The sequence below is a fragment of the Sipha flava genome, unplaced genomic scaffold, assembly GCF_003268045.1.
Source record: "Sipha flava isolate LNK unplaced genomic scaffold, YSA_version1 36_pilon_pilon, whole genome shotgun sequence".
Lineage (NCBI taxonomy): Eukaryota > Metazoa > Arthropoda > Insecta > Hemiptera > Aphididae > Sipha > Sipha flava.
The window spans coordinates 3182614-3203997 of NW_020273076.1; the positions used below are offsets into that span (position 1 = coordinate 3182614).

A 21384-nucleotide genomic window follows, 5' to 3' on the forward strand; every position below is an offset into this window, starting at 1 on the left:
TTGAATTAATGAAAAAAAAGTTAAATTTATATTATGTTTAGGATGCCCTGCACAAACGCAACTCGTTGAATCGAGACGGTTGTGTTTTTTCGCATAATTAGATCGTCGTGTTAGTTTTCAGCTATAAAACCAGTAAATCTAAACCTGAAATTCAAACAATAGTTTACATATTTAAATTTACGTACGCGCTTACAATTATGCTTAATAATATTTTTATTTTTGAAACATTTTATAAAATAAATACCTAATCCTTGTATTGATGAAAATATAACAAAAAAATTATAGTAATGTAGAAATATTAAAAACTTTATTAAAATTAAAAAAATATGGACAGATTCATTTTATAGTGTTAAAATTTTTAAATTCGTTAATATTTGGTAAACATTAATATTTAATAGTTACACAAAAAAGATAATAATTTCCTATTTTGAATTACTGGTTGACTAAAATATTATTTTTTTGTCTTATTGTAGTTAACTTATAGTAACTTTAAATTTTTTTATCTATCTTACATTTTATTTTGTCATCTTTTTAATCACGTACAATAGACAAAACTCGAAAATGTTATACCACGAAAAATATTGGTAAGCAACGTTGGCGTTTTATATTAGATATTTACATTCACTACTTACTATTATACTCTGTTATTATGTTATACAAAATTAAAATTAATTTGATGCATTTTAAATCATATTATATTATATTAATTTTTAATTAACAGATTTATTGAAAAACAATTTATTTATAATCAAACATATTATTACAGCTAATATAGCTTACTTTTGATTTATACTTTATATTTTTAGTTAAGTAGAAAATCTAACATAAATAAAAAATAATATAGAATATTAAGCAAGTATATGGCCAATTCAGTATACTCTTTAAGACTTTACCTATCGTACAAAAAATTATAGTTTCAACCATTATATAATAGTGATAATTTATTTTATACAATTTGAATGTCATAAATAGTAATAATATTTGCTGACCAGGTGAAACTGTATTTATTTTATAATATGACATATGACATAAATGCCCTTTAAAAATTGAATGTATTTGCATTGAAATTTAAACCATTTAATCCATAATTATAATTATTTATAAGATTATTTTTTTCATGTATTTTAACCTAAGAAAAACCATTGCCATATAGGTATTTGTACGAGCATTTAACTAACTAGTTCAAATGTTTACGTTTATTTAGTTTTAATGATAGATAAATTAAAAGTTTAAGGTTATTGCTAAATTATTTAAAAGAATATATCACGTCGTTGTGTAATTCGCGGACCACTAACAACAGAGTTATGAAGTGTACATTTCATAGAACTGACATTGAAGAGTTTGAGTGAATATTAGATGTAGGTAATTGAGTTATGAAACTGAACGATGGGGAATAGTATTTGTATTCTGAAGTTATGCAACGTTAACAAGTTTTTTCTTACTTTTAGTTTTACAACTATGAATATATTTCAAAATGTAGTGTATATTTATAAAGTCCACTTATCATTTTAAAATAATGATATTAAATTTGCTTTATGTTCCAACACAAATAATATTCTCATCTTTAAAATTGATAATATGTATCAACAACTTCCATATATTTCAACATTACATAGACACTTTATATGTCTAATATTAACCGTACGCCTCACTTAGACATTATTACTTTATTATTAATTCTATGAAAGTAAATTTGCCACACTATGCATATGTGCGATTGCTGCATATAGTGATAAAAGTAAATAGATTCGTTAACTGTCCTCTTAATATCTATTAATTATTATGGATCATAATATGCGTATGTATATCCGAGTTGGGTCCCAGATAATATTGATTACAGAGATAAATAACTAATTGAGTCCGATTATAAAAACGATAATATGAAATACGAGTTCGGTTCAACCACTCCAATAAAAAACCTGTAACTTACAACTATTTATACATGTTAAAAATTGATAGATTTGAGTTTATAAAAGCTCTATCATTTAAATGTTTATCGATTATGTACATTTTTAAAATTTAAATTTTTTTAATCATTTATTTAATTTATTTACTATATACCGGTGTTCTAATTTTCAATTAATAATTATATACTATATATTAGAAATTTTAAAAAGAAAAATCATACCAATGTTCTAATTTATTGATCACGATAGTCCTTAGTCTGTAAAAATGAGTAGGAAAATGTTTTTTTTTCATATGGACTCAACTAGAGTAGTACTAGTAAAATTGTGAGACCCAACTAGTGTACTACCTGAAAAACACTGAAGCCTAACTAGACTAAATAAGGGTCTTGGGAACCCAACTAGTAAAAGCTGATATGAGTTAGTACAATGTTTAACATTTGTATATTTATTAATAAATAATGAGACTGTTATTGTTTTTTTTTAATTTATAGAATAAGTTAAGCTATGCATACACACACATGTAATTAAAGTAAAGAAATATTAAAATATAAGTTTTATAATTACTAAAAGTACTACTAAATAAATGTATTTAGGTATATCCTTATATGTAACACCGGATTTTTAAAATTACAGATTTCACGAAATTGGTAGAAAAATTGACGATTTCATGTAATCGGCGACGCTGTTGCTAAGTACGTGAATCGGCAACTCGAGGTATATAATACTGCTAATTGCGTGAAACTGGTAAAAGCCTTCTTAAAAAAAAAAATTGTAAAAAATAATTATTTAATAAACAATATAGGTAAATTAATGTGTTATATTTATAATCTTACATAAAAACTGGAATAGTGGAAGTATAATAAAATACAAATGTAAAAACTAATTATGTGTATAAATTAGTAATATATTTTCAGTAAAAAAAAAACATTTTAAATATTGTTATGCTTTTATATTATATTATAAAAATATATTCATGCATATATTTATTGGCAACTACGGCCTGGGTGACACGCCGAATTACACATCTTTTACGCTTGTGTTTTATTTGATTTTTCACTAAGTATGGACCCGACAAAAAGCCCAATTCAGTATTCAAAGCCACGCGTAATTTGATTTCGTTATAAAATGATCCATATTAAAAAAATTTGAAATATGTATCTCACATATAATCAATTCCTTAAATACAGATTCAGAGGGGGCAATCGCCCCTTCACCCCTCCTCCCTAAAATAAGCCCTTAACAGATAAAGATAAAAATCATAGTAACTAAGAAAAAATATTTGTACGTATCATAGCGTCTATTATCATAGGTAATAAAGATAATGGTATAGTAATAGTCAATGAATACGCGTACATATTATATGCATAAATATGACATAGTAAATGTGTCGCCGAATTCATGCAATTGACAAAAAAAAATATGTCTAATTCATGAAATCAGCAATCAAACACTTTCGATTTCGTGCATTTGATAGCCAAATTGCTGAATTCACGTATTCGGCAATAGCGTTGTTGATTTCATGAAATAGTCAATTTTTCTGCTGATTTCATGAAATGGGCAATTTTATAAATTCTGCGTAACATATGTATAGTTTATAAGTTGTAATGTATAGTAGAATGCTTTTATATAAATAATAAAATTTAATGATGTTTTTTTAATGTATGCTTAAGAAATGTCATATTTAATGTAGATTATAGTTTTAAGATGTTACTGTTATAACTAAGAATACAAAATAACCATGAACAATTTTTTTAAAAATCATCAATAAATATGTGTAAACGTACTATACCATACCATATGTTATAAAAATAAAATATTACTTAGATGTTATAATTCATGCGATAAATATGTAAAATCTTAAATTAATTAGATTGGAAAGTAAAATATTTAGTTAACATATTGGATGTTGCATTGTAACAATATGAAAAATTAAATTTAAATTTATATTTTATTGTTTGAAAAAAAAATATAATAGATTTTTTATGACACAGACATAATTATGTAAGTTGAGGTGGGACCACGTACATAAAAATCACACGACCGGTTCCGTGGCAAAATTGAAACGGTTCACCGATATAGTTGAGCATTTCGCGAATCTCTTAAAAATCAAATAAAATCGTCCTGCTGCTGTAGTGGCGTAATTGGGGGGGGAGGCGCAAGGGGTTGTACTTGCAACCTCAAATATAATGTGTGGGTTGCAAAAGTATTATTTTGCAACTCCTGAAAATTTCATATTTATGGTTTATCGCTAGATAGTAAAAAATTTTAAATAAGTATTTATTTAGTTAAATAATTATGAAATAAAAAAAGCCAAAAAATGAGAAAATTGAGATGATAATAACATCGATAATAATACGACTATATAGAAGTTTTAATTTAAAAATAAATTATATAATATCGGTTTTAATTATATTAGAATTGTAAAAGTTTATGTGATTTAAAATTTAAATAAAAGTAATGTTTGTGGTTATATATTAACTATAAAAAATTAAATTTATAGTTTTTAATAACATGTATTTATATATAAAAATAATTACAGTGTACTCTCGATTATTCGTGGAATAGGGTGGCAGGACATCCACGGATAAACCACAAAATTAAATTTTATAATAAGAAATAAATTGGAATTTGAAATTCCAATTTAAAAAAGATACACATGTATGTATAATGAAAAATTAATAACAATTATAAATTATTTATGAGCAAAATAATCAGTCACAAGTTGTTGCTTCTTCGTTTAAAAACTCTTCTTTTTAACTTGTGATTGAAGTTTTTTCAATAACATTTTGTCACACAGAGTTTTATCGTCTTGTTCTTCTAAATATAAAAGATACAATACATATTTTTTTGTGTACATATAGGTATGTGGACGATTCCGTGGAAGACAGAGGATAATCCACTCGCGGATAATCAAGAGTACATTGTATATAAATTTATCATGTACTTTATATTAATAGAATTTAATAATATGATTCTATTATAATATTTTTTTATAATTTTGGGGGTGTGGGGTCAAAGCCCCCACGAGTTTGTGCATCCTGATTAACTTTTGCGACCCCTGAAATTCTTCCGAATTACGCCACTGTGTTGCTGGACCGCAAAAATAATATAGTAGTAATTATCAGGGTTAGATTTGAAGAAGGGTTTTAAGGGCAATTGCCCCGGGCAGCAGATGTTTGGGGGGCATCCGGATGTCGAATTACTTTAAAAATAAATTTTTATTTTGACCTTCGGTTAAGAAATGTATGAAAAAATTATCAGTTTGAAAAAAAAAAATATGGATTTATATTTATATTATTTGGTCTATAAAATGAGTACGTCAAGATGTTAAGTGGTAACAGTATGGGATTGGGGCATCCAATGAATACACAAATATATTAGTATATAGGCTTTGATTAAATATACATGTATTTTCAATCAATGATAGATGTATAAAACTATAAACCTTCGAGTCATTATATGATTTATTTTTAAACATCGAGGTGATAGTACCCATAAACAGTCTGATAATGATAAAGTGTAACATTGACTTCTACGTATCACTTTACCATATTCAAAATAGCGCAGTCCATGTAATTTTGATTTTACGTCATTATCTATGTTATGCTCTTTATTGTCTAAATGGATGTACATACAACAAAATAGCGACACTTATGTATGTTTTAGTGTGCGTAATTTTGTTAGGTGTTTTAGTACAGAATTTCAAGTCCACTGTGTAGAGGCAGACAACTTTGAATTTTTCCGCATCCAAAATACATTTTGTAAATTTTATTCCATGTTTTTCAAAAATGTATTGAACTGTGATGTAATGTACACTTCCAGTTAATTTTAAATAGGTACCTATTTCATAATAACTTATTCTTAAGTATTGATTTAAGATTTAAGATTTAAGTATTGATTTGATATTATAAAACCAATGATTTAAGTAAATAGGGCACACCATTCTACTCGTACCTATAACAGTGGCGGCTCATGATGTTCAAAGTGAATTGTGTGTAATTTAGTAATTATAATGAAAATGTCTATTTATAAAATAAAATGTATTATTATACGTTTTTTGTCGTCTTAATTTTTTTTCTTTTTTGTACAAATTATTTTATTTTATTTCTGCACTATTTAATAAATTGCTTTATGCTCGAATTATGCGTATAGACATTTAGTATATTATATTTATTTATTTATTTATTATTCTTTTATGTATATATTTATATTCATGGGCGTGGTCAAGGATAGGGGTTCAACTCCCAATGGACTCTATACAATTATAAATATTTATTTATTTCGCATACACAAATTTTTATTTTTTATGAATGTGAACACGATTTTTCTTAGTAAAATTGATCCTATCAATAACATCAGGGGTGGTTTTCGATACCAAATAATGTATTAGTTCATTTTATATTTCTCAATCGTTTTCCCAATAATTGCGGAAAACCGATGAAAAATTGCGATAAAACTATACCATTTACGGAATGTCGAAATGTAGGTACAAATTTGAATGAAAATCGCTTCACAAATTCAATTTTAGTAATTTTTTTAGTTTCTAATTCTTCCATTTTTTTTTTAATTGTTATTCTATGTCTTGAGCACTGACTTCGTAACGCTATATAAGTATCAATTTGTATATTTTTTAAAATATCTATAGAATTAAAAATATTAGGGTGATAAGAATTAAACGAACTATTTAATTTCCATGAACAGATTCGCAATTATTAGTCGTGCGTAATGTCGATGATAAATATTCTGACCATATATCTGGTGGAAAGTCAACGTTATTTTTTATATATGAATCTAATATATAGTCTACTACAGTAAACTACTACTGTAAAATTTAGCAAATAGAGAACCGGATATATTCTTTTGATACGAGTCGTTATTACACCTGTACACCTAGACACGAGCCGCTACTGACCTATGGAAATAAAATCCTACAAACAACATAGCATGTAAACAAAAAAGCTTGACAGACAATTTTTTAAAGAATATACTTACATAAAAACAGTGGTATTTTAAACTTGAAATAAAAAAGTTTAGGCAGATAATTTTAACGGGCAAGTATGCAAATTTTTAATTTTTCCTTTACTACATGGATAATGTTAATTTTTTACTGCTAGGTGCCTCGAAAAATCGATTTGCCCAGGGCATCCGAAAGTCTTAATCCGGCCCTGGTAATTATTATTGAAAAACATAGAGTCATGGAGTTATGAAGTAATACAATATTTTTTGTGTAGTATAACATAGCGCCGTATTGTGGTCGCCAATCGATATGAATTACAATTCATTGATTATCACACCGTAATAGAGTTGCAATTTTATAATACGTACGCTGTACGCGTAATACATTTGTATTGCGTTGGTTATATCTATAATAATATGTCATATTATTCATCGGCTTAGGTCTGCTGCAGGTGCTTCCTAAACGTTTTACCGTACATAAGATTATCCTATTTAGGGTCGGGACGCATTTTACAAAAACGTGCTCCGCAAAAGCACTCTGGCTCTTACAGAGCACAGTACTTGATGCTCAACATGTACGCGTAAATCCTTATTTGATGCGTACGAACGTCTGTGCGAGCAATATTGAACGTGGATCTCAGCTGCATTTACCGCGCGTCGTCATAATCCATTCGCATGTGCGCGCCTACCTCCGTTCGCAACGATTCACGTAAACCGGTTCGCGGTCGGGAAATCGTCGTCCAGAACGCGCCAAAGCAGATAATAATAGTAGTACAAATAAAAACAAGAATAATAACACATATTGCAGTAGTGCGTTCAACGGAGAGTTGTGCGATCGCTAATGTACAATACTGCCTTACAAAGTGAAAACATACGGTTTTTCTTTCGCTTATCCTGCTATTCGTCTGCGAGTCGGTTACAGCAGTATAAGTCGAACAAATATACCTACAGTTTATATACAATTAAGGTATATCTTTAATCGTGATAGTAATACGGCTAACAAAAAAAAAAAAAAAGTGTTTAGAAAATTATTTGTTATCTGTTTGATATACCATTTGATAAAGTGTTATAAATATGTAAAATCAATAAACATTTATAATTAGTGGCGCACACTCATTCTTACAGGCATGGGTCGAACATATTGTATTAATACCAACCAACCACCCATTACCCATAAACATTAGCAAAGCAACTTCAATAAAGGTAATTTCGGAGCTTAAGGTAGTGGAACTTAGCACTTAAGGCATGAGCTTAGATTCAATCAAGTTTCACATGTTCAAAATTGAAATAACATTTAGAAAATTGTAAATATTTTTAACCATCCAATTTTTTTTTGAGTGGGTCGACTGACTCCCTTAACCCATGAGGTGTGGACCACTGTTTATAACAGTTTACAAGGGGAGTTTGAATATCTTAATCCACCCCCGCTTTTTTTTGGATCACATCTATACTTCATTATATTATGTATAATATAGATACCCAATCACACAAAATTATATTATTAATTTAGTTTTATTGGCTTATAAATTATATTGTTTCTGTATTTATGTTTATTGTGGTACCTATAATGAATATATATTATGATGGTGGGTAAACTCATAAATTTAACAATACGTTTTATATCGACAATTAAATTCACAGCAGTTGGACATATCAATAATTAAACTATAATTTTATTTTCACAGCAATTTCAACAAAAATATTTTTATAACTTAAAAATATATACCTTTTAAACTGTGAATTTATTCATGTTTAATAATATATAACATACAGCTTTCTGATTAAAAAAAAATATTAAATAATAATAATTGTTTTTTTAGAAAATGTAGAAAGTTAAAGAATTTACGGATATTCTAATATAGTTAAAAATATTATAACATAATAAAGTAAATATGTTTGTAATTTTTAATACTATTATAACTAATATTACATAATTACCTATATTTTATTAGATTTTATTACTTGTTAATCAGTTGTCTATTTATATTATCTATTTATTGTTTAATTTTACCAATTTTATCAATATTTTTTTGTGTCAACTAGTGGAATATGTATATATAAATAATTAAAGTAAATATATTTGATAGATATTTAAAAAATGAACGCAAAATCATTTAAATAATTATCTTATTTTAACATGACATTTAAATTCAGTAGTTGAGCGGTAGTATACCTATTAGTATTTGAATGATTAAATTTATAACAAAAATTAAAATGATAAAAGTTTCAGTTATGAGATTCTTTTAAGTTTCTTATTAATATTATAGCTTTTAGTTCTGAACAAAGCTAATTGGTTAATTGACACTTATACAGTAACGCAAACTCAATCTTACCAACATGGGCCGAACATATATTAATAGCGACCATCCATCCACCCCAATATTATTAAAATAGACTTTATCGCACAATAATATATTACCATACACTAAGTGCATGAATAATATTATTCTTTGTAATGTAGCCTATAAAACATAACAATAGTCAACGACGATCTACCACCCAATTGTTTTAGGGAGGTCGACGGTCGACTGACCCCCTTAACTTAGAACGTGTGCGCCACTGCAACTTTAACTTTACATCACTAAAAAATAAATTAATATTTTGGAATTTATAAAATAAAGGGGCGTGGTCTTAAATTAAAAAATATTTCATAAAACTGATCGTTATCGGACAGTGTTTTAATTATAACATCATATTTTCAATCCAATCGATTTGTCTACACTCATTGTCTCATATTATTTAGTAATAATTTCAATTGTATTGATAATTTTGACAGTTCATGCCTACATGGTCCCTTGGAAATCGATGGCTAATATGTTTAATGTAATTTAAAAAAAATTTATTTTTCAATATTCATTTATAACAATACCATGAATTTCTCAAAGTATAAAATAGCAAAATACTTCTATTGTTACAACCGTTAGTGTGTTTAAAATAATTACTAGATATTGAGGTACCAAAATAATTCATTCCTGTTAATAACTTTACTTGTGCATAAATATTGTGGTTTTTCTCCTTAAATAATTTTTTTTATATAAATTAAGATAACGTTAATTAATCATAAGTAAAAAAATTTTAACTTTCAAATTATTAAATCATTAATAATTTAAAACTTATTTAGTTTAAATAAAATGTTATTAAATTAAGAAACATAAAGCCATCGCAAAAACTTTTAATAAATAATAAATAAAAGTAATTTTTAATTTAAGTTTATAATTTATTTATACAAGTAATAATAAAGTTATATTAATTGAAATAGATTACTTATGGTATGAATATAGTTTATAAGGAATCATAAATATATAATATTTTATTTCATCGGGCTTACATTCTTTATAGTCAAGTTTTAAAATAAAGACCCTGTCATAATATTAAAGTTTGATGTATTAAAAATATATTGTCATGTTCTGTAACCTGTGTAAAAATATTGATTTATATTATATATAAAGAAAAGTTGTTAAACCCAGATAAGAATTAAATACGTGCAGTATTATTTTTATTTTGGATAAATGTACACAAAGGCTAAATTTTTAAATGTTTTATTTTTTTAATTTAGAAAATTGTACTTAATCTTATTTTATTGAAAAGAGTGAAAATGCATAATAACAGTGTATAATTTAATACTACTCTTTTTTGTAGCTTAACGTAAACGTGAAGTGGTATGCAGTGGTGTCATAATATGGTGACATTGGTGACACAATTATATGCAGTCAAACCACGACAAACGACACTACGGCAGACCTGATGACCTATAGCCTAAGCTAAACCATAATTTAAATTATTTTTATGGTGAAGATAATTTGTACCAAATTTAAGTATAGTTATATAAATTTATTATTTTTTTCTTATGGTTAGTATTATATTTGGCTTACAATTAGCTAACGAATAATATAACATTTTATTACATTATCAATCATTTTTATAATTTAATAGAAAACGTTTATGAATGATTTTTTAATTTATTTATTTTTTATTTAATTTGCCTTTTTCGTAAACATTACAGCAAATTTTGAACAATAAATTAATTATTTATTATTATTATTTTTTTAAATGATCCTGATCATATAAGGTCCGTACCTTTGAGAAATGCCACATTAAAAAAATCATTGGTTATAATCTGGATTGTACACAAATATTTAATCTAAAATTTTATAATGAAAACAATTAAAATATTTTGTTTCAATCGTATGAATATTATAAAAGGCTAATTTAATACCCGATTGTTGATACTTAAAAACGTTTTGAAGTCGAGCACATTCCTCCTCCTGCTCTTCAGCAACTAACTACTTACTTCGTAATATTCGAACAAATAAATGCTCACTCCCTCGCCGATAAACATGTATAAACACATAAATGTGTATACGCACACGCCGTAGGCCAATTTCACATTGTTAATCCGGTTTAGAATTCGGATGGAAATTGAGCGCAATTTAACTACGTGCGTGCGTGCGTGTGTGTACGTGTACGTGTGTGTGTGTGTGTACGGTGTATGTATTTAATCCTTAGGAAATATCCAGAAAAACGGGGACGGCAACAAATAAAAATATATGTGTATAAAAAGTCGTTTAAATGTCGGCGTAGTATAAAAAATCATAATTTTTGGACCACTCTTTTTTTCATTTCGTACACGTAAAAAACTATACACATATATTTTTTTATTATTCCTCCCGACGTACTGCTCGGGTTGCTAAAATATTGATTGTCGGATAGCTGTTCCGCTCCGTTGCTGAGGACCGCGCGGCGGCGGCGAGAGTGAGTGTAGGACGCTTTTTTTTAAACAACGTTCTCCTACACACACGCACACACGCGCGCGCTCGTACGTCGCAACGCGCACAGGGTTCGTCTGGGACGTACATTTGGCAACGCCGCCGGGTTGTTCGGCGGCGGCGGCGGCGTCGCTCCCTCTAGCGCGCGCCATACGATCGTCTCGTCGTCTCGCGCGCTGGTATTTTTTTTCTCTATTCTGTCCCGTCTTTGCTGCCCGCCGCCGCCGCCGCTACCGCCGACGACACCGCCTCCGCGCGACCGCGCCACTCATTCCGGTTCTATACCGTGCGCGCGCGCGCTCGCTCGCCGGGTTTTTTCAGTCGCCCCTTACCGCTCCACCGCCTCTTCCTCCGACGTTTGTTATGTATGCCGACGGCCAGTCGCACACGCACCGCCGTCTCCCCCGATTGTATAGTATCCGCCGTAGCCGCTGAGCCGGTGTTTACGGTCCCGCCGTTCGCGAGTGTTTTACGGATCCCGCAGAGCTTTTTTCCGCGTCTCCGCCGACACCGCCGTTGTGGTTCGTCCGCTGCGTAAAGAGGACAACCGTAAAGTATAAAAAATCCAAATCAAAAGTTATTTCAACGTTATTGCCGCGTGACAACTATTCTTCCATCGTTCCTCCGTTCGTATCGTATACTCATTATAATAATACCACGCACGTCGCTCACCGTATCATCACGAGTCATGAGGACTCCCGCTGATGTCCACATGATTACTGGCTACATTACTACTTGGTAATATCAATATAATATAATAAAATACTTTTGCTCCGACCGTCGACGTGCGATGCAACGAAAGTTAGCGCGTAACGAAATTCAAAATCTTTTTGCTCGCACGATGATAATAAATTTATCCTTTTTCAAATTCCCGTACGCAGTGTTTACGCGCTATCGGTGTGCGGTAACACTGCGCGCGCGCGCGCGCGCCGTTTTCCCTCGCAACTGTTACTGCGATTGTGCGATGGCAGTGACAACCGACAATAGTCCGTTGGGACGGTTATTGTTTTTTCTGTCGGTTTGTGTCGGGTTTTTTTTATTCCATTTTCAAACATTCATTGTTCTTTTTATTTTTCGTTCGAAAACCGCGTGTAATATTTTTCTACAAGCGTCTATCTGATGGACACTGACGGTGATGGTAAGATGGAAAGCGACGATGAGTCATTTGTTGTTCAGGATATGAGAAGACTCAGCTTTGATGGTGAAAAAAGTACTCCGGTGAAGGTAGTCACTACCTGCGCGTCTCCGGATGGCAATCAGTTGTTCTCGCCTTTGCTTGGAGTCAACTCTTCTACGCCATTCCTCAAACCTCCTGTCATACGCAAGGTGCGTCCTAGGATTCTGTCTCCAATGAGCGATGCCAGTAGCTCTGAATCTATTCGCTCCAACAAGTTACGCATGTCAGTCAATCCATTCACACCAGCTGGCATCGCAATATTAAAAAATAAACATAGAAAGAAATTGTCTTCAGGGCAAAATGATATTTTCACTGATAGTATGAATCCCAGTCTTAATTTAACTCCACCCGACAATATGTTTTCAACTCCAATTGATCAGTCCATTAAAGATCTTATAAACGAAGGAGAAGTGACTAATGTCAGTATATATGAGTTGCAAACCTCCCGTTTCAACGAAGAATTCAGAATGGATAGTTTTATTGCTACTGGTACTTTTGGGGAGGTATTCAAGTGTACAAATCTACTAGATGGAATGACATACGCCATTAAAAAAACCAAGAAAACAATATACAATAGTAAAGAGCATTTCATTCGTAAAGAAGTATATGCACATTCAGTGATTGGACGACATCCAAATATTGTGTCATATTTCACAGCATGGCATGAGAAGGGTCACATTTATATTCAAACAGAATTTTGTAATGGTGGAACTCTAGAACATATGATCCATGAATCTGATCACATATTCTGTGATAGTGCTCTAAGACGACTATTGTGTCATGTGTGTAAAGGTCTTGCTCACATTCATTCAAAAAAGCTTGCTCATTTGGACATAAAAGCAGCGAATATATTAGTGTGTCTTACAGATGGTACATCATTGTTTGCTGAAGATATAGATGATGATGAAATAGTTGACAAAGACATTGTGTATAAGATCGGTGATTTTGGACATACAGTATGTATTGAAGATGTTCGAACTATTGAAGATGGAGACTGTCGATATTTACCTAAAGAATTATTACGTGATGATTATTCTCAGTTACAGAAAGCTGATGTATTTTCCACTGCCCTAACTGTATATGAGGCGGCAACTAAAAAACATTTACCTAAAAATGGACCTGAATGGCATCGCTTAAGGGATGGTGAATTTTCACTGCCAAAAACTCCTGTTGTTAGTACAGGACTAGAAAAAATGCTGAAAAAAATGGTCGATTTAATACCTGCCAATAGGCCTAATACTTCTACAATTGTCAATATGTTGCTTGATAGAGGAATGGCTGCTGTAAAACAACAACAGAATGAATTTGAAGTATGGAAATTAAGTTCTAATTTTCTTACACCATGCTATTCTGTTGAAACACAAACACCAATAAGAATAACTACTGGACTTAGAAGATATGAAAACTCAAAACTCAACCAACGTACTTATAAAGACCGAATTAAAAGATTAGTTGGAAGAAACATGAACAAATCACGTAGTGCTCATACTTTCTCAACTAAGTCATAATGTTATTAATTTAATTTACAATTAATATTAATTACAGTTCTTTATTTCTCACTTCAATAGAAGAAATTTTTTGAGAATCATTAGCATATATTAAAAAATATTTAATTATTAGTTGTTCCCTTTGATTTTTTTTATGATTATTTTTTATTTAGTTTCATATCATTGTTGATTATTAATCCATTGTGATAATGTATGAAAATTATTTTCAAATATAATAAGTACCTAACTAATGTAATTAAAAAAATGAGTATATTAAGTCCAAAAATTACTAAGGATTTTAAAGCCTAACTACTTATACTTAATTATAAACTATATACCTTTGTATCATAACTTTTTGATTTTTGATCAAGAAAAATTTGTTATGATCAACTATTTAATAAAAATTGTCATTAAAAATAAATAAACAGACATGACTAATTATTATTATTTAACTTGTATTAATAATTGTATTGTGATATTGTTTTGATCTTAGATATATATATATATAAAAATATTTATGTATCAATTTAAAATTAATAAAAATAAATATTTTTTTTGTTCTTAATTTTGTTTGAAATGTGCAGTTTTTAAAAATATTAATGTATTTTTGTATTAGTTGTAATTACATTTAAGAAGAATATTTTATATAATTAATTTTTTTAAGTATGGTCATTCTACTATAGTATATTCATTATAGTAGATTTGAGAAGATTAATAATTATTGATCATTTATAATAACTCAGTAGTAACTCAGTAGACTTTGTTAGTTGGGGTCCATCACTAAAATTTAAAATTTGTCACTTATACAATTCCTTATTAAGTAAATAAAAAAATATTTTAATATTCCTAATAGTAATTGGTGATAAATATAGAATCAACTAATTTAGAAACTGTTTTATGTTTATAGTTGTACTTATAAATATATGAAGAACAGTAAGTTGTCCTCAATTTCTCATATTTTTACTTTGTGCTGGTACTTATAAACAATTGTATTCCTTGTTTCCTTCTTAAACAATAACTTTTGCAGATAGACACCATTCATAAAAAAATTATTTTACAAACCAAATTAAACCTATATATAGTTACTATTTATACAGATGAATAAATAAAAAAAAACAAGTTCTAAGTAATCACATTTAAAACAAAAAATGTTTGTGTATTTAAGTGGATATAAAACACTTATTAATCTCCGTATCCCTTAGTAAGATTTTCAGTCTTTTATATAGTAGACATACATGCTATCCAATATCAAATAAAATATCTTAATTATTTTAACTGTAATGTATCAAAGTAATAAATTACTAATATATTATTATAATAGGTAACTGTTGTTACAATTTATTAAATTTAGAAAAATTATCTCTTAGCTTTTTTTTTCATTTAATTATACTCGTATATACAAAATGTCTATTATTATTTTATTTGTATTTTATATTTGTAGGAAGTGATGAAGGGGATATTATGGCAATCAATTTCTCAGCATCATTTGCAGCATGTCTGGCAGCAGGCCTCAAAGTTCCTCGGAATTTTATGTATTGCATTGCTCAAGGTAAATAACAATTCCTATTTCTTTCATTGTTATAAACTTATTTTGCTAACTCATTTCTCAAAAAACAATTCAATTTTTTACTTTAATCTACAACTTATAGCTAATACATTTATGTAAAATACATGCAAACATTTTCATAAATATTTGGCTTTATGGCTAGGACTATTTCAAGAGACCACTTATTAGGGCTGAAACTGGATTATAAATGTAGGTATATCTTGTAACCAAACCACACAATATGATAATTTAATATGTGTTTATAAGTTTCTTCATAATTGTCAATGAAAACATTGACATTTATTTTATCTTATGAAGTCTTACATAGGGTGGGGTCCAGCATAGAGATGTTTTATTGTACAATAAATTAACCTATAGCATAATTTAGGGATAATATAATATAATATATAATCTATAATCGACAAATTTTAAAAATATAAAAAGTCTTTAAGAGGCCAAATTTGTCAACAAATTGGGTCAGCTGACTTTCTGAACCCCCTTCCCCTAGATCCACTCTTGTATATGACTATATGCACTTATCATACCAATGAATCTAGCATTAACAAAAACTCATATTTTTAATAATTATGGTTCTATACACTATAAGATACAGGGGCGTATTTAAGGGGGTGATATGGGTGTTGGAACACCCCCTATCAACCGTATTTTATGATATTTCACCAAATTGCAAACTTAATTACAGTATAATTTAACTAAAAGTAGGTATATGTAAATATAATCATTTTCATTAATATAATAATTTATATAAATACATGGAGTAGAGGGGGGGCAGAACCCCCACTTACTATGAGTCTATTAAATTTTAAAACACCCCCGTTAAATGAATCCTGGATACGTCACTGATAAGATATGTATACAAACATGGATGTAACTTGGGCAATTTTATGGGTGAGAAGGCAAGCTTTATTTTATGTTTATATTTAAAGACTAGATGTACTTAATCTGCATCATAATTTTTTGTGATGGCAAATTCCAATAAATATTTTCAAAATTAGGCATGTATAAAATAACTAATTACTAAAAAAAAGTAAAGTATTGTCGAGAATATTAGTTCACAATATCGAAAATATATTAACATATAGTTATAACTTTTTAAAAATAAAAACAAAAGATAGGTAGCTACTTTATTTATACATTTTAGATTCTGAGCGGAGCGAGGAATGTATTGCTTTTACAATGATGTTTATTTCTTTTTATTTTTTATTCTGTAAATACTTCTTCTCCTTATAAACTTGCTCAAAAGAATCAAGTGTAGCATCTTTTCTGAAAGGTAATGTTCTTGAGTTGGTACGTTAGAGAGGTAATTTTTCGATTTTCGAAACGGTACTCGAAATAAAAGCGGTTAAAGGAGAAAAAACATACGATTTCACGTTTTTATAATATTAAATAATTACGGACGACGTTTTCTACCAGAAATATTGCTTAAAATAAAAAATGACAAGTGATCTTTTTTGTTGTATTTTAAATTTTGTTCCTTATGGTTTAAAGTTCGAAACATTTTAGCAATTTTTGAGCTATTTATAGACATTTTAATTTTTGGAGTTTTTTTTTTTTGTCATTCGGTTAAAAACATTCGTAAAAACTTGAAATTTGGGTTATTTGCTTATATTAGCCTTACCTAGATTTGGTAAAATTTTCAAAACATGAGCGACTTTTGATTTTTATTTTAGAATTACCTATATAAATATTTTTGATAAGTACCTACTATTTTTTTTCTTGTCTATAGGGGGCATGGTAGTTATAGGGGCGGTGGGGGTTTGTCCATGAAAATGAAAATATTAGTTCATCTATACAAAAAAAGTTAGATTTTAATGCAAGGAATAAATTTACCTATGTATACTAGGTAGTATAAAAACAATAGATAGAAAAATATTCATTATACACAATTAAATAAAAAAGATTCCCTTGTCCGCCCAGAATCGTTTTTTATCGAATGCAATCATTGTATTCAAATCGAATACAGTAAAATTACACTATCCTGTCCGAGGTTATTTTTCATTTACAGTATGATTTCTTTTATATGTAACATTAAATAATTCTGTCTTAGTGAAATTGGATTGAAGTAGGATGTTTTTTTAAATATTTTGAGACTATTGAAATACAAATGTTTTTTATAATTTTAAAATTGTTAACCCTTTTATTGTGCCTATGCGCAATACAACTTGCATTTTGTTAAATAGCAATACCTACTTTCAACAACCAATTTGGATAAACTGATTTTTTTTAAGTCAGTTTTGTCCTTTATACCATAGCTCTAAAACTAAAATTGACCGAATGACAACGAGTTAAAGTTTTGATTAAAATTATTGAATTATTCTAAAATTTTTCCTAGAATTTTATGAATTATTATGCAATTTTACGTATTTTATTTGTATTTGTAGGTTTGCAGAAATTATTGAATCATTTATATTTAATTTGAGGAATTAAATAACTTCAATTACGCCTTTGACATAAATGTTAGTTAATTTACTAAGAAAAATGAAACAAATTAACACAATTTTTTTAATTTTGAAATCAAAGTACCATTGCACTCGAAAAAACAATTCTAAGTGAGAGGTTGATCAGTTGATATTGTAAAACTAAATTTCTCAGTAGATTATAGTTTTAATGTTCTACATTTTTCAAAAAAAGGCATTTAAATTTGGGAAAATCTAAAATTTAAGTTCCTATACATAAAATAATAATTGTTAGAGAATAAAAGCACTTCTTTTCATGATTAATAATGTTAATAAAAGATTATTTTCATATAGTATATGAAAACTTATAAATATAATTCGTAATGATCTCTTGATAGGGTTCATCTTAAACTGTATGTAGTATATCAATTACCTTTATAAAACTTAATAAATACTATTACTTATATATACAGGCACAATGCGTTAATGTTATTTTATAAGACCTCAAATGATTTATATAACTGTTATAGCATTACTCATTGTATTTTGTTCTTCAGCAAAATCAACAATTTGGTTAAGATTAGGTACACTGCTAGATGTCTCAGATCTTCTCATTATTTTAATTAGAAACATTATATATGAATTATCGACAGTCAACTCGTGATATAACGAATTTCAAGGAACCGAGCAAAAAGTTCGGTATATCAAAAGTTCGTTACACCAAAATTCACTGTATCAAAATCATAAATCAACAAAATTAGTTTAAACGAGATTTAAAAGAAAATTTAGATTTTTATAATTACATACATATTAGATATTACCTATTACATATTTTATTATATACATGCATACATACACAAGTTATTATTTATTTTTTAATTAAAACTGATTTTTTGTTTATTATGTATATCAGGGTGGCCTTTAGTTAAAGGCGAAGAAAAAAAAGTAAAATATTTTTGATTTCTCACCACCTCATTTTATTCATTATTATAAAAAAGAAATTTGAGTTAAATTGTAAATTGTAAAATAGGGTCGGTATGTCGTTTTTATAATATAATCAATAAACTATTGCACTTATTGTAAAAATGCACATTAATTATAGATACATATTTATATTTTTAATAAAAAACATATCTATACAATTTTTCATACATCTATTATTTTATATGAAAAATTATAAAATTAATTTTTACGGTTTTTTAAGTATATCGTAATAACGGTTGATTATACGACAAAATATTCTATGTAAGAATGATAAGAAATTAAATTTTTTTTAAAAAAAAAGTAATTAAGCAATAAACTTCGTAATAACAAGTTTAACTATATTTTACATAAGTGTATCATATAAATGATGATATGAATATTACCTTTTATCGCATAATAATAGCTGAAAAAACTCGTCAAATTCGTAATATCAAACTCCAAACGAGGGCGTATTTTAGGGGAAAAGGGGTGGTCGCCCCCTCTGAATCTGTATTTAAGGAATTGATTATATGTGAAGTACCTACATATTTCAAATTCTTTTAATGTGGATCATTTTATAACGAAATTAAATGACGCGTTGCTGTGAATACTGAATTGGGCTTTTTGTTAGGTTCATACTTAGTGAAAAGTGTTAAAAAAGAACTACACAAAAGCAGAATCTAAGTGGATCCGGCATTAGATTAAAAAAAAAAAAAAAACCACAAATATTGAAGATTCACCTGATTTAAATATGACCAAAAATTTTACTTGTACATTTTAAGCCTCAATTAAAGAAAAAATTTGAGTTTCCTTTCCCTAGAAGTAGGTCTAAATACACCTTTGGCTCCAAAATAGTAAAAATTCGTTGCATTGCGAGCATATTGACCAAAAAAACTTCGTTATATAGAGAGGATATAATTATATTTCATTTTTCGTTATTTATCAAGGGGATAACTGTTTTATTCGTTATATCGAACTTCATTGACTGTATTTATTAAACATTTTATAATTAATTTTATTTAAATGTTGTTAAAAATAAAATATTGATAAATTACACATGCAATTAATATATAAACAATTGTTTTGAGTGATAATTATTCATATAATAAATAATTCCATATCAATGTCATTTTTCTTGGTCAATTTCTATTTTAACTTTTCTCGACTAAGGCTTTCCTCCGATTCAGATGATTAAAATGTCTCTCTTTTTTTATTACATGTTTGTTCATAAATACCTAATATATATATAAAATATTTTTTAAATATTTCAAAAATTAATTTTTAATGCATTATTGTTTTTATAGAATATAGTAAATTAAAAAAATATAGAAAAATGTATAATTATAAAAGTTTTTTCATATCATAAGTATCAATAATATTCATTGGTGCAACTAGGTTTTTAGCACTATTGTTTTTTTTAAGATCTATATAATCTAGTGTAATAACATTGAACCATTCAATTTTATTTTTAGCAATTTCAGCACCTTCAATATTTGGACTCTAGTTGTGCTCATAATAATAATTACAGGATATAAAAACCAATTGGGTCTTGGATTGTTAGCTTTCATAAGCATTTTATTAATGACTCTAGATTATTTAGATATTTTATAAAAATTACTTCCAATAATATTTTTATAAGCCCAATAACTGGGTGAAACTTAATACATGTTTTTTTTTTAAAAAATCTAAACAGCTTCTTAAACCATAAATATAGTTATATTATGTTTAATAAAATATTATTTGCGTAAAATAAAAATTGAATGTAAAATAATGAAAAATGCTTCTAATTTAGGTTAATGCCAATATTTTCAATCCCGGTAAATTTTATTACCTAGGTATAATAAATGTTTACTGCTAGTTTAATAAAATACTTATTAGATAGATAAAATAATTTCATAAGGTACCTAACATATTATGTAAGAATAAGTAGGTACCCTATCGATATTTATTTATTTGTAATAACTATTATGTTCTTGATGCTTCTCGATTCCTAAATAAATATTATATAATATATAATTTATTTATATATATATTTTTATAATTAATATCTATATGTATCGTGTGTAATATACACTGAATATGCATTCATATAAATTTGTTAGCTTCTTGAAGTAAAGGATTTCCACTATTTATAACCCAAATCTAGTAAGAAAGTGATGTTTTTT

The 21384-nt window shown here is 27.9% G+C and overlaps 2 protein-coding genes across 2 annotated transcripts in view; both read left to right on the forward strand.

Moving 5' to 3' along the window:
- The first annotated feature begins 11006 nt into the window (after positions 1–11006).
- The window catches only part of LOC112688008, a 35341-nt gene continuing 24963 nt past the window's right edge, over positions 11007–21384 (forward strand). Inside the window, exons 1-2 of the mRNA XM_025561015.1 lie at positions 11007–12367; positions 15735–15842. Of these exons, the coding sequence (XP_025416800.1) occupies positions 15755–15842 (88 nt within the window). The 5' untranslated portion in view covers positions 11007–12367; positions 15735–15754. The remainder of the gene's footprint in view (positions 12368–15734; positions 15843–21384) is intronic.
- On the forward strand, positions 12374–14582 carry LOC112688019 (wee1-like protein kinase). The gene has a single exon (XM_025561025.1). The coding sequence runs from the start codon at positions 12749–12751 to the stop codon at positions 14312–14314; it is 1566 nt and encodes a 521-aa protein (XP_025416810.1). The 5' UTR covers positions 12374–12748; the 3' UTR covers positions 14315–14582.